The sequence below is a fragment of the Caretta caretta genome, chromosome 8 (assembly GCF_965140235.1).
Source record: "Caretta caretta isolate rCarCar2 chromosome 8, rCarCar1.hap1, whole genome shotgun sequence".
Taxonomy (NCBI): domain Eukaryota; kingdom Metazoa; phylum Chordata; order Testudines; family Cheloniidae; genus Caretta; species Caretta caretta.
The window spans coordinates 100,666,321-100,680,807 of NC_134213.1; the positions used below are offsets into that span (position 1 = coordinate 100,666,321).

A 14,487-nucleotide genomic window follows, 5' to 3' on the forward strand; every position below is an offset into this window, starting at 1 on the left:
TGCAATGGCCTAAAAGAACCTGTAGTTCAGTGATTTAGTAAACTTATATCTCTATTGCTCCAAACTGATGGCAGCTGAAAATGATCACCGCAGTGTGTCATCACTGCTACCACTGCGTTGCAATCATACTCACTTAATCGCTTCTCTGAAAGCAGTATTACTTAATTTTTTCCGTTCATTAGTCTCTTACAGCACCTATCATTTTTTGTTTTTCCTCCAAAGATCATCATCATTTCTTCAATGTCTACCGACGGTGATAAATATGGCCAGTCCTGAAGATGGTGGGAATTGTTTAATTTGCGTGTGAACGCCATATTAAAAATAGGTCAAATACAGTTTAGGTTGCCCTTTAATGCCATTGGGAGTTTTTCCTGGGTAAAGACTTCCAGAGTTAGTCTCATGTTAGGAAAAACCTCAAAAGTAATTATTATTATTTATTGTTTGTATTGTGATTGCACCTATGAGCCCCATCATGGACCAGGAGCCCATTTGTGCTCTGGGTACTACACAAACATGGAACAAAAGGATGCTCCAAGCCCCAAAGAGTTTACTCCCAACAGCCCTGATAATATAAACACTGTATAAAGGTAAAAGAGATAACACAGGGGAAATAATAAAGTTTGTCTTTAAGGATCAAATTGTGGCCCATGACATAAATTGTTCCAGAACAGAAGCGCATATAGGATGAAACTTTCAAAGCTGCCATGGAATTTAGATACTTGCTACCCATAAGAGATGGGGTGAATTCCTGCCTCCCCCCCCCCGCTCCCCCTGAAGTCAATGGAATTGTTGCCACCCAATCCCTTTGATGATTTTGAAAATCTCATCATGGTGTACTCCACAAACTCAGAGTTTATATGTATCTGTATGTGTCAATCACACCCCATCCTTACCTAGAGTAGCGAATGGGTACAAGGATTAGAGGTAGTGGTTTGCTAGGGCAGGAAGTGAATGCACTCAAAAACTTGGGCCCTTGAGCATTGCCTTGGAATACCCTTCTCTAGCTGCAGCACTTCTCCTAGGATTATGAGGAGAGTCAGAAGTGGAGTGGAAAGCTTTCTGTCTGCACTCCCCTATCACCTGGATGATTTTGGTATGTAACTGTGCAAACTAGGCAGCCCAAATTTGTTTCAAAACAGGTAAAATATTTAACTATGTTTCTGTAATACATTTCTAGCAACAAACTGAAAATAAGTTGCCTGGAAGATGCTATGTGCTGCAGCTGTGCTTAGGATTTGTGGGGTTTTCCTTTAAATAACCATTCTGAAGTGATGAGATTCAGGCACTTGTGTATCAATTAGCAGGGCACATTTATGGGTGTTCACTGCCTGGAAATGCAGAATGACAAATAAAAGTATCAAGGTTCTTCCATAGCTTTGCTGTCCTAGTGCTAACCATGAAATGACTGCATTGTGACCTATAGTATATGAAGTCGGTACATTTCTGCAGATCCATGATAAGATATTTTTCTCTACTCAGAAATGCAGTTAAACTCTGCATTCTGAATCTGTCCATGCCAGGCCCTGGATGCATTAGTATTCCACTGGCAGCTGCCTGTAGGTAGGAATATTGTTTTTGTCCATAACCAGAGGGAACAATCAGACTAAGCCATTCCCTGACTATAAACCAGCCAGAGTAATTGGGTTTAATTTTAATTTTTGTAATAGCTTTAAATTAATAGGAGCAGCTGCTGCCACAGTGTGTGGGTGTCCTTTTCCAGAAGGCATAGAACAAAAAAGGGAAAGAGTAAACAATAGTGTGTCTAGGACACAAAGGTTAATTCAAGAACTGAGCAATGTCTTTTCATTATCAAAAACTCAGTTGGTGATATCTAGCACTGTGTCTCTTTTCTTTTTTTCTTTTTTTCTTTCTTTTTTTCTTTTCTTTTTAAATTCCAAGATAAGATCTGAATCTGATTAGGCTCCTGTATGTAAAGATGTGTTGTTGGTATCTAAACACTAACTCTCTCTCTCCATATGACTCACAAATAGATTAACAGTGACAAAGTGGTGGGAGAGATAAGAATAGATTAGCAGTGACAGGAGTACTATTATAATTATTTTTGGAAGATAGTGCCCAAACTCTTAATTCAAACCATTTCTGCCCTGAGAGGGTGAATTTAAACCTAGGAATTGAGGATGGTTTCGACTGCTGTGTCAGACACCAGATAGTGAAATGTCAATACCAGATGTCCTAGACATCGAGATTAGCCATAATAGCCAAATGCAGCCATAAAACGGTGTGTCAAAGTGGATAATAAAACAGATGCTTAGCTTCTATAATGAAGGGGAAAGGGAATGGAATATCAAAAAGTGTATTTCATACATTAACAAAAGTTATCTTTAACTTGCTTCAAAGTACAAGATTATTGAACCGTTCGTCATTTAAAAATTAACTATCAGCAGATGAATTTCAATTAGCATTACCCTTTCTGGAATTCTGAATTTCCCCCTGTTGGTCCCATTTTACATGCAATATTATTGCATAAAGTAAGGTCTGCCCTTTGTTATTTCCCCCTCTGCTAATTTGGAAACAAATAAAGTTCAACAGCTCAGCAACATACCATTTAAACTTGCATTACGGTTTGAGAACTGGGAGCTAGAATACATTTACCCACTGCCACATCATCTGCTTGATTTGAGAGCAAATGAGGGATGTCCTATAGCACTCCAGAGTAAGAGTGAGTAGAGAAATATGTTAAGATACTCGATGAACCTATTAGGTGAGGGTACTTTATGCAGACGGCTGGTGGCAATTTTTCCCCCAATGGTACTTCAAAAAAAAATTGAAAAGTATTTTTGTGTCCTTCACATATGTGGCCTTAAAAATCATTTCCACTTTGTTAGGATCAGATCATCAGCAGTAAGTAAAGGTCTTAGAAAACCACTAATACTGAAGGAAACCCTCAAAACCATCTGTGTTCAAGAACCACAGCAATAAGAGGGGCAAATAATTTTTATTTCAACTCTAAAGAACTGCATCACTGTCTCTCTATTGTATTTATCCAAGAGCATCTCGATTCCTTTTTTGTTCTCTTTGTAGCTCCTGAGTTTTGCTGATCATACTCCTTAACTGCAAGCAAAATGAGCGGGTTTTGTTCTCCATTTCTTATTAGCAATGAAAGGACAAAGTTGATGCTCTGCAGTAGTCTAGCTTCTCAGAAAGGACACATTACCATTGCTATGTGTGTAAATCATATTATGTTTTCCCTCACCATGATCCTGGTTTAGCTGAGATCTGCTATGAGCATTAGATGAGACCTGTTTATAATATTATATAATTGAATTAGTTGGAGTCTGCAGGACCACAGTGTGCTGTTGCCAAACATGACTGGTAAATTAGTTGCATTAAATTACAAGAACATGTTACAACTAGAGAATCTGACTGTCTAGATGCAGGCAGAAAACCTGTATTCAATACCCAGAGAGGCTGTGAAGAGAGACATGGAACAGCATCTGTCCATATAATGGGTCTTTGCTCATATCTCTGAAGTACTTCACAACACAAATGTGAAATAAGAGAATCATATTGAATTTGGATGGTTGTGAAAGACATCTGACAAGATTAGATATTGGCATCCATTATGCCTTAAATTGATTAAGGCATTGACATAGTCATGTAAGCACCTCCACTATAGTGAGTCATTATACTGTATTTGCATTTTTAATATGCCCAGCACCATAGTAATTGGGTGCCATATGCATTTAGGCTGGGATTTCCGAAGGATACAGTAATTCTAGACTAAACTCCCATCCCTTTCTCTTTCTAAATCAGGACCAGGTGACTGTTTCAGAAGAGAGAATATCTGGGGTCATTCTACAGCCTCACAAAACAAGAGGTTTTTGTTTCTCAAAAACTGATTTTTCCTGATACTCGCACTATATTTCTATGTATCGCCTCACCATTAAACTGGATTGCAATACAGAAACTTCCCTATGTTCAATGTTTGTCTTGTCAAGACACTGTTGCATTAAATATGCCTAAACCCCGACCTGAAGAAAGAGAGCCTCTAGGCACAGACTCATTCTGTATAATCCATCTAGAATGTGTTCCAATAATGTCCTGGAAAGGTTTGCCATCCAGTTACCAACCTCTGAGCCATTAAGGTTCCCAGCTCATTCACTTAATTAGTTCGACCTAGAATATGAATTCCAAGTAGTTTACTGTAAGGTTTGAATTTATCAAGATTCTTATGTCCACACATATGTATGTGTTTTGTTTTTTAGGCAAAGGCTGCCAACTAAAAATGTATATTACTATCGCTGCCCAGACCACAGAAAGAACTATGTCATGTCATTTGCTTTCTGCTTTGACCGAGAGGATGACATTTACCAATTTGCCTACTGCTACCCATACACGTATACTCGGCTCCGACACTATCTCGACAACTTACAAAGGAGGAACATGGACTACTTCTACAGAGAACTGCTGGGACTCAGTGTGGTAAGTAATAAGCATGTTTGCCAACTAGCATGCTTCATTATGGATGTCTGCCCTTAGATGCTTATACAGTGTAATTCACTATCCCTGTTGAAGTACATACGCACATATTTGTTTTACTGCTATCAATGACACATGAGGCAGCTTGGTTGCGTGGTGAAATATAGGCAAATGCTAATTTAATTTCACATAAAATATCTCTTCTGCAACATGTAGTGCAATGCTAAGATTACCGTGTAGGACCAGTTCACCTCCAAAGATATTAAATGGGAAAACTGAAACAGCTTTACAAGGGAAATTTGATTCTTGGCATCCTCTGTCTTGTATTTCTGTGAGATTTCTTTTGAATGGGATTATAGCCTTTACTACCATATGCAAACCATTTTTTTAAAAAAAGGAAAGTGGGTAGATAGCTTAACCTTAAAAATGGTTGAGTATTTTGGTGGCCATGTGAAATGGATTTAGCTGTCTTAGTCCCACCCCTAATGTCCACCTCAAAAATAAAATGCCACCACAGTTGGTTCTCACTGACACACACGTTGTCAAAGAATAAAATGAGGCCTGGAGACTAAGCCTATTCTTTCTCCCCAATAGATGGTCCTTCCTGGTCAGGCTTGAATCAGAGCATTGTGGGAAAAGCTTGAACTTTTATTCACCTTGATGTAATTTTTCTGTGAATGAAAGTATTGCCAAACCCAGACATTCCAGAATCCTGACTCAGGGTTGGTCTATACTACCATAGTAAATTGATCTAGCTTACGCAACTTCAGTTACGTGAATAACATAACTGAAGTCGACGTAGTTAGATCCACTTACCTTAGTGGCTACACTGTGCTGTGTTGACAGAAGAGCATCTCCTGTCGATTTCCCTTACGCTTCTCAGGGAGGTGGAGTACACAAATCGATGAGAGGGTGCTCTCCCATCAATTTAGCATGTCTTCCCCAGCCCCGCTAAATCGACACTCGCTGCATCTATTGCAGCAGTGCGAATCTACCGGTAAGTGTAGACAAGCCCTCAGGCCCCAAAATCATAAGATTGGCTTAAAAATCGTGAGTGTTTTTAAAAATCATAAATGCTGGTTCTTTTTTATTTGCCTTGGTTTCTGAGCCTTTAGGATGCACTTGCTTCACAGTTTCAAGCTTTTCTCCACAACCATAAAGGCTAGAAACTTTTTTTTCTTTTTGTATTTTTATGAGAGCTGAAATGTTTATGCAATCTCCAGCAGCTGGAGTTTTATAGAAAAAAATCTACAAAATATCATGAGATTTGTAACAAAATTGTGAGCGTTAGAAACACTGGAATAAATAGAGGACTTCATTCACTAGGCCTGTCTGGTTCCCTTTACTAGCACTCAATTTATATAAAAATGAAATAAAATAGGAAATTAAGAAAAGATTTAACAAAGAGGACCCCCCCTTTCAAACCTTTTTATTGGTGAAGCAAAGTTCTTGGTTAAGAGAAGCGCAGTACACATCCCTGGTTGACATTAATCATCCCAATTAGGAGGCCCAACAATTACATGGGGAAAATAGATAAAAAGAAAACACAAAATCCATAGGGGGTTGGAAGTAGGAAACTTAATAATTTTGATTTTCGTGGGATTTAATGATTAATCTCAGAGGACACAATTGTCATTAATTGTAACGTAAAACTGCTTTTTGTTAACTTTCACTCTCTGTGAAAATAGAGAATAAAACGGTCACATTTGCATGTTCATCAAAACCAGATTGGCTGATTAAAACATTGAGATATGTAGGATTTGTCTTTCATCTGCATTTTGACAGACAGATGTAGTCTTTAAATCTTGTTAACACTGCGTTACCTGTCACCACTAAATATTATTTTTCATATTTCAGAAAATTAAACATGCCATTCAAAATATGGCATGGAATTTTTCTGTGTATAACTCCAGATTTTATATCTAAATGTACACACATAGTTTTTTTTCCAGAACTTGATATAATAACATTTTGCAGCTCACCAGGACAACATGTATAAAAAGCTTTTTAATCCAGCTCATGATGTTATCTTTGTACGAAACATTGCAATCGTAACGGATTTCTGGCTTTTCTCCATATAAGAACATCCTAGAACAGCTTGGATACTTAATGGTTTTGCAGGGCTTGAATAGGCAATTTCTGTAAGTTCACTTAAATATTTAATGTAGTGTTTCGTTGCTTAGCATATGACTTTAAAACAGGATTCTTTGGGGGGCCCTGTACCAGGCTGCATCAAAACAGAAGTTGACTGTACTTGAGAGGATCAAATGCCGTATGGGATGGTTTTAGAAATTAAGGGTGAGATCCTCAACCCCACTCTGCCACTTTTACACTACTCTGGCCCTTTCATAGGTCATAAAGGGGTCCTAAGAGGGCTAGTTCCAGCTGTGGGGTTGGTTGCAGCAATACTGCTGAGCTTCTGAGCAGCTCTGCAACCCTGTGGCCCATGGGGCTGCTTAGGGAGGCTGCTGTAATTTAGCCAGGCCCCCAGGGCTGTCTATTTTCTGTTGCGGGGTCTCTCCAGCCTTGGACTGGGAGGGCACAAAGGTGATTTGGAGCTACCTTACTTAGCTCCCCTAGCCTATGAGTTCTGTACTGTGTCTTGAAGAGGTGCTGAACAGAACTTCACCACGGATCTTTTCTGTAGGATAATAGTGAAATTCAAGTCTCAAGAAGCCATATTTAGGTTATTGTTTCTAAAGCCTTTTTGAGCCACTCATTTTGCCGCACTTAATGTTTTCAAAGTAATCTAAATTCATATTTTCCTTTATAAAAAGATATTCTGCCTCAGTAAACTCCTTAAATACTTTCAAAAATTCTATGAAACTTGAAAGTGAAACATCAATATGGGACATTTAACTGTCATTAGATCACAGAATGGCAAAAAGGAACAGAGCCAAAAGGCGACAATTCCTATTGCTAATATGAATGGATAACTTAGTGGTTCTGTTCTGACCTTTAATATTTATGTGCTTCACTTCAGAGAGCTATCAAACATTCTAGATGTGCCAAATGATCTTGAAAATAGTCTATCCTACAAGCTTGGTATCATGGTGTCCTGGGTACCATTTATCCTGCTACTTTCATTCCGACCTCACTGGCTTCGGATAAGTTTAGACTATATACATATTATCCAAACAGATAACAAATGTAAAAGTTGAAGATTTTTTTTAGAATGTGCCTTTATTTATATTGCATAGTAAATTTTTGTCATACTGGAATATATTATACAACATTGAACATAATACAATGAAAGATTATTTCTATATGTGTGTGAAAATGTAAACACATAAGTACACACACAAACAATGTATATAGATGTACAAGTATATTGTATGATGTTTGTATAGCTCCAGGTATGTCTCATCGTACATAATATTTCACAGTGGCCAGTTTTAAAGTGGATAACGTTCAAAGTTGGTAATCTAAACTATCTGCATGTAGTGCGAGATTCTTGGCTTTTCAGTACACCCATACCCCTACCAAACATTGCACTGATCACTCACTCTTAATTAAATGAGCTCAGTCAGCTTGGCTCAGCTCGTATGGTCCACTTTACAAATCACCACTCACTTGGCAGTATTTTCATTATTCACTCAAAAGCGAGCCAAGATTAATTGGACACAGACACTTCCTCTCACCCCATTAGGCAGTAGTGCTTCCAAATTATACTTGAGGTGTATTGTGACTGCACATACAAACCGCAAGCCTCAAAGGAACTTGCTCAGTACACAGAGACTGGAATATGGAATTGTGTTAAATTAAATATTAAACATACATATTTTAAAACAAGAAGGCAATATGTCTGATGTAGAGCTGTGTAAGTGAGCCATCACCTCTTAAAAGAGACATGAGATGCAGACTAAAATAGACCAGAATGTGGAGGCTGGGGGCTTGATTCTGATCCCACACTGGTTTGGTGTTGGTCTCTTCTTTTCACTGGAGTTACTTCTGATTTACACTAGTGTAAATGAGATCAGAATCAGGCCCTGGACTTGTGAAACTACTTACCAGATGTTACATTGCTGGCTCACTGATCAAATATCCTTTGTTCACTGTACAAATGGCTGGGTACACCAGTAAAAATAGCTAATGAGTTGTATGGATAGCCACTCGCCCATTTTAACTGATCAGTTATGACTGGTTTAAGGCATGAAACAAAGAAAATAGTCAATTTTTCAAAGGTTAAATTTTCCATTTCTATCTTCAGTGTTAGGTTATGCAATAACAGTCCTCTATAATAAAGCTATACTCTTCTTATTTGAAAAAATGGAAGTTACAGGCCTCTCTGTGTGATGATGCATCATACTTTGCAAATGATATTGGTGTCAGATTTTGTAGTTTCCAATGTATCTAACTGCAACTAGGTTAAAATGTCACCTAAATGCAATTTGTGACAGTTTACTCAGGGTGAAAATATCCATAGAAACAACAGTAAAGAAAACTAAGCCCAACTTACTCGTTTTTCTAGGAAGTACGGGTATTCCTACATATGTGTTAGGGGCACATTCACTTTATTCCTCTGTAGATGTGTTTACTCACACATAAATAGCAGCTAGTGCTGCTATTTCCCTAGCATTGATAATATAAACGGCATTCCGAAACCAAATGCCAACTTTAAACTCTGCTATAGATATTTTCTCTGCCAGATTGGATACCAGCATGAGCAGAGTTGGACCTGAAAATGACAAATATCAGAAGCAATATTTTCTTGCTTTTCTTTAATAGACTTATACTGTAAATATATATTTTTAGTTTAGTAGGTTTCCAGGTGATTTTGTGTGTTAGTAGAGGAAAATAATATTGAGCTATATTATGTCATCGGTTTTTAGGAAGACTTCCCAACAGGGGTACTGGAACAATTTTTATAGTGGGGGTGCTGAGAGCCATTGAACCAAACTGTAAACTCTGTATAAAGGAAACCACTTCAAGCCAGAGGGTACTCCAGTACCCCTAGTTCCAGCACCTATGCTTCCCAATTTGAATTAGTGAGGAGTTCTGCTTTAAAATTTATAGCATGTTATGGTCCATTCTTATTGCCATCAAAATTCTCACCTGTCAGTGCAATGTTCTAATCTAATGGTTACAAATAATAAAACTTTGCACTGGATGCTTAGAAGTTTGTTCTTTGTGGCAGCACCCACAATGTACTATGCTCTTTCCAGATGTACAAGAAGGCCCCTCCACTGAAGAGCTCACAAACTAAGGACTGACTGGTAGACAGCGGTCAGAGAAGCTTTTGTTGTATGGCAAACTGTATTGCTATGGCAGTCTGCTTTTTGTGGTTCTGATAGACACAGTGATAAAGATTTCATAATGCAGAAATTGCATATTCATAATCAAAAGAAAGGGTTTTGGTTTAGGTCACCAGCAACATCTAGTTTTATGAAAAAAGTAAACATAACTCTAAACATTGCTTTGTAATTAATATTGCCTGAGTCTATCACATACATAAGCTCACAATTCTTAAGTGCTAGAAATAGCATTGGTTTATATAGGAAACTCACTCCCAGAGTATACTCCATTCTGAGAGGAACAGATCATAAATCAGAAAAAAGAATTAAAATCTTCAGTCAACATTGCAGCTCACTTGTGACATCAACTCTTGTCCTACCAAAAAACATTAAAAAAAAAAAAGACAGTGGCTGGAACTTCAGAAGAGAGGAACTTTGAGCTTAATGACTCTGTTGGGATAAGAAAGCAGAATCAGCTGCAGATTGTTATGATCCATTTTATAGAAGGAAAACCTGCTTGAGGGAATAGTGATAAATGAACTGTGTGCTATGTTGTTTACTGTCAACCTATACAAGCCATTTTCATATAATCCTATTAAAATAAGCAGTCTGTGATGCTGTATCTACATTAGTGTGAAGATTGTTAACTACATCTTTCTGTCACTTAATATTTACGTAACTGCACTCAAGGACATAAGAACAGAATGAGATTTTTAAGGAATGTGTAACTCCAGCAAACCAGTGCAATATCCTAGATTGAATTGATACTGCTTTCACTTTCATTTCCAGAAGCTTTGTTTTCCGTCTTTTGTAGCAGAGCATTAAACAATAATTACTCTGTTGACTGTGCTGTTGACCACAAAGGGTTGAAGGGGCCCTGTAATGCTATCTGGAGTGATTAGCTCCATTGCCCAGTAGCACTTTACTGCATCGACTCTGCTGGGATTTTGGCAGTGTTTGAATTGGTTCATGTTTGGGTCTCCTGGGTGGTGACTGTATAAAGCTAGTGCAAAGCTATATTTTTTATTTTATTTTATAATCTCTGGTTACTGACCCGAAAGATGGTGATCCTGGCATACTTTAGCTGCAAGGCTGTGGTTTGGGATTGAAGGCTTTTCTAAAAGATTAAAAGTCTGCTCGTACCAAAGGATTGGATATACTGCACACAGAGGGAGGTTATTCATTTATTTAGCTTTGTACTCACTGCATAAAAGAATGCCTATCTGATCCTCTGGGCACCTTTGACAAGCTGTTATCTGCAGAGTTCATATATAAAGAGTTAGCTCCTACAAGGTGCTGGGCATGCTGGACCTGATCCAGCAAAACGTTGAACACATGCATAACTTTTAAGCATGTGAATGGTCCCATGGACATCAGTGGGGACTACTCATCTGCTAAAAGTAAAGTATATACTAAAGTGCTTTGCTAGATCAGGGCCACAGTACTCAGCACCTTGAGGGCTCAACACAAAGAAATTCTGGCAATTACCAACTGATAGCACCACCACTGTGGCACCGTGAATATAGCAAAAATGTAATAAATCCCACCTACCAAACTGCGACCAGAGTCCCCAACCAAACCCATCTCCCAACACCCTGCAGGCTGAGGAGGAAAGTTACGCATTGCAAAGTGCCTTGAAGGAAAATGGATTTCGGCTGTCTGGACTATGTGTTGGATTCTGGGTTCCTTTTAAGATGTTAGTTTTGTTCTATAAAGCCTAAATGGGCACAGCATTGCCTATCTAAAGCCATGTCTACACTACAAAATTATTTTGACCTAACTTCTGTCGGAATACAGCCACCACAGTTCTTAAATCTCTTGGGTGTGCACACTTGGTTCCTTGTGTCAGCGGTATGCGTCCTCACCAGGAGTGCTTGTATTGTCAGCGTGGGGCTTTGTGGGATGGCTCCTGAAAGCCAGAAACAGCTGGTGTAAGCAACGCAGTGTCTACACTGCCAATGCATCAACCTAATTAAATCAACAATGACTCTATGCCGCTCGGAGGGGTGGGGTTACTAAGTCGGCATAGAAAGGCATGTTCGTTGGCAGGAGCCAAATTTAAGTGAAGACGCAAGGTAGCTTACGTCAACCTAACTTTGTAGTGTAGACCAGGCCTAAGAATTTGCTTCTTTCCATGGGATATTGCCCACAACTGAGGTTACCAGAGACAATTGAACTACAGGCTTACTGCTATAGAAGAGAGGAGGCGACAGGCAGAGCATTGATGGCGCATGACATCAGCTGTTTCTAACCAAACGTACTCCTTGCAGTGTGGGAGTAAATCAAATCTGCAACCAAGTAGAAGCAACTTAGTTTAATCTAACTGTCCAACACCATAAAGAGAGTCACTGGACGACATTTTGTGGATGTTGTGGTGGAAGGGAAGAACCATTTATTTGCCTCCCTAATAACCATGGTATAATTATGTTTTAAAATTCTTTGTCATACAAATCCAATTTGAGCTGAGTTTTCTTCCCCATATGCTCAAGTCATCTTCCCTCTTGCTTCAGCTGACACAGATCTTCGCAGAAGAAAAGAAAGAGGATGGCTAGGGATCAGTTTTGAGGATGAAAGAGTTTTATAATATTCTACCAAACCACTGATAGAGTGGTCATTCAGAGCAACAATATTCTTCCTAACAGATCTGCTCTCGTTCCAACCCCTTCTGAGGGCAGATCATCAAAATAGGTCTCTCTTTTTGTTAGAAGAGGTGAGGCCCAACCTAAAATTTTAAGGAAGTAATGGTCAGTCCATGACAATATTTGATTTCAAGTTTCCCCACGTCCACAATTATCTTGAATACTAGAGTGTGTCCAGCTATGAGTTGAGCATCCTCCCAGGATTTTCTCCTGGGGCTCATTCTACGGGCTTAAAAATAGCAGTGTGGACATTATGAGAAACTCGCTGGGTCTCAGAGCCCAAGATCCAGCCTCAGCATGAATGTCTGCACTTCTATTTTTAGCCCACAATGCGAGCCCAAGTCAACTGACCCGGGCTCTGAGACTCGCTGCTGTGGGGTTTTTTTTTTAGTTATTTGCAGTGTAAATGTACCGACTGTATTCTATTGATTGTAGTACGGCCCCGCTATGCCAATATTTCTTTGTCTTTTGCTACACTGTGTACCAAGTCAGAACCAACTTCACTGAAATGGGTCCTGAAGCATCACCCAGCCAGTTCTCAGGGTTGTATGGAAAGCCAGGAACCTCATCTTTAAGCAAGTCATACATTGCTTTTACCTTATTGGCTACCAACCTTGCATTAATAAACAGGGAGATGAGAATTCCATATCCTCTGACACCTTTTCTTCCAAGAGAATGTTAGAGTTATGTGGGAATCCTTGTCCATAGCAGAGAATAAAGGAGAGTATTTTTCTTCAAAATTACAACTAATGAAAACTTAAACTGTAGGTCCAAAATGATGGCATCACAGTAGGATCCAATCTTTACATGCTTTACTAAATGTACTATTCAAAATTGGATTTTGTTCTTTAACACATCAATAATTTTTCAGCCTGCATTTAGTGGGGACTGCTTAGTGCTGAGAAATAAAGCCCTCGTAAGGGTGTATATGCATATATAAAATTATTGTTTTTACAACTTTGGACAAATATTATAACCAGATAAATTTTAGGATTACAATGTATGTAAAGTGTGTATGTTGGGGGTGGGGGGAGGGAAAGAGGTAGATTCACACTAGTTAAATCACTCAGAAACTTAACAAGTTGGCAAAATTGACTTTTGTTTCCTTCCAATTCTGCATTATTGGCTGTAAACTCATTCCTTTGGACTGTCTGCAGGTTCTTGGGGAGTGGAGCGAGAAACAGAACAGTGTCATCAGATATAACTTAGTGATATAGAACTAGAACAGCAACTTTTACACTGAAAGGGGAGGTTCCCGGCTGTGGTGCCCTTATCCCCTTTCTGTGGGGAAGTCTTCAGGGTTAGTGAGTCTCTGCTCAGGCAATGCCATATCCATGGAGACCTCTATGCAGGATCTGGGAGAAGAAGAAAATCCTATCACGGGATGAATTTTGACACTCATCTGTGTGCATGAAGGGTTAGATTAGCACGCGGTATGAGTGCCCAGGATATGGGTGAGTGAGAACTTCAGAATTTCTCGCAGTGTTATTTCCCGAATGATCTGTGTGCTCAATGCAGTGCAAACATACAGGGGAACACAGGTTGCTTACATCTAAATGAGATGCAGGCAATACAGTTCAGACATATCTGGGTTGAGGCCCATTCTGGCGTATGTGAGCACTTTTAGAAATTTACTTTTCTGCTTTGTCTCTGAAAGCCTTACTGAAAGAAATGTGTTTTAAGTAGAGATTTGAATGGAGAGGGACATCATTTGGCACACAAATGGCTGATGTCAGTATTTCTGAAAAAGCAATTTCTAGTGAAATGTATTTTATAGTTCAACATCACAGTAGTTAGCTAGAAAAGACCGATTCAGATCAAGTCAGTTTCCTGAAAATACAAAATATTGTACAAGTGATGTTATTGGGTCTAAATAATGAAAGCAAAACATTGCTTTTGGATTTTTTTAAATATAATAACTTATAATAAACATTTGAGATTACAAGTGTTACTTGTTTACAAGTGACAATAGCTACTTAACTGAAAAAAAATGTAATGTGTCGTTTAAATGCTTTTTTAGGAGAGGCTACTTAAAATAGGTCTTAAATGGAAAATCAGTCATAAGGCCACATGGAAAGAGCTTCACTCCCCTTTTCACGTTTTCAAACAGCAGTTCAGCACCATACTGTGGCAGCAGAGAACAACCTGAGAAAAGTGAACATAGATTGAAAAGG

General features: G+C 38.8%; 1 protein-coding gene across 3 annotated transcripts in view; it reads left to right on the plus strand.

Moving 5' to 3' along the window:
* BEND5 (BEN domain containing 5) overlaps positions 1-14,487 on the plus strand; it is a 1,404,194-nt gene that overhangs the window by 592,763 nt on the left and 796,944 nt on the right. For all 3 annotated transcript variants that reach the window (XM_048861237.2, XM_075131860.1, XM_075131859.1), the window contains exon 5: positions 4,227-4,443. In XM_048861237.2, the coding sequence (XP_048717194.1) occupies positions 4,227-4,443 (217 nt within the window). The remainder of the gene's footprint in view (positions 1-4,226; positions 4,444-14,487) is intronic.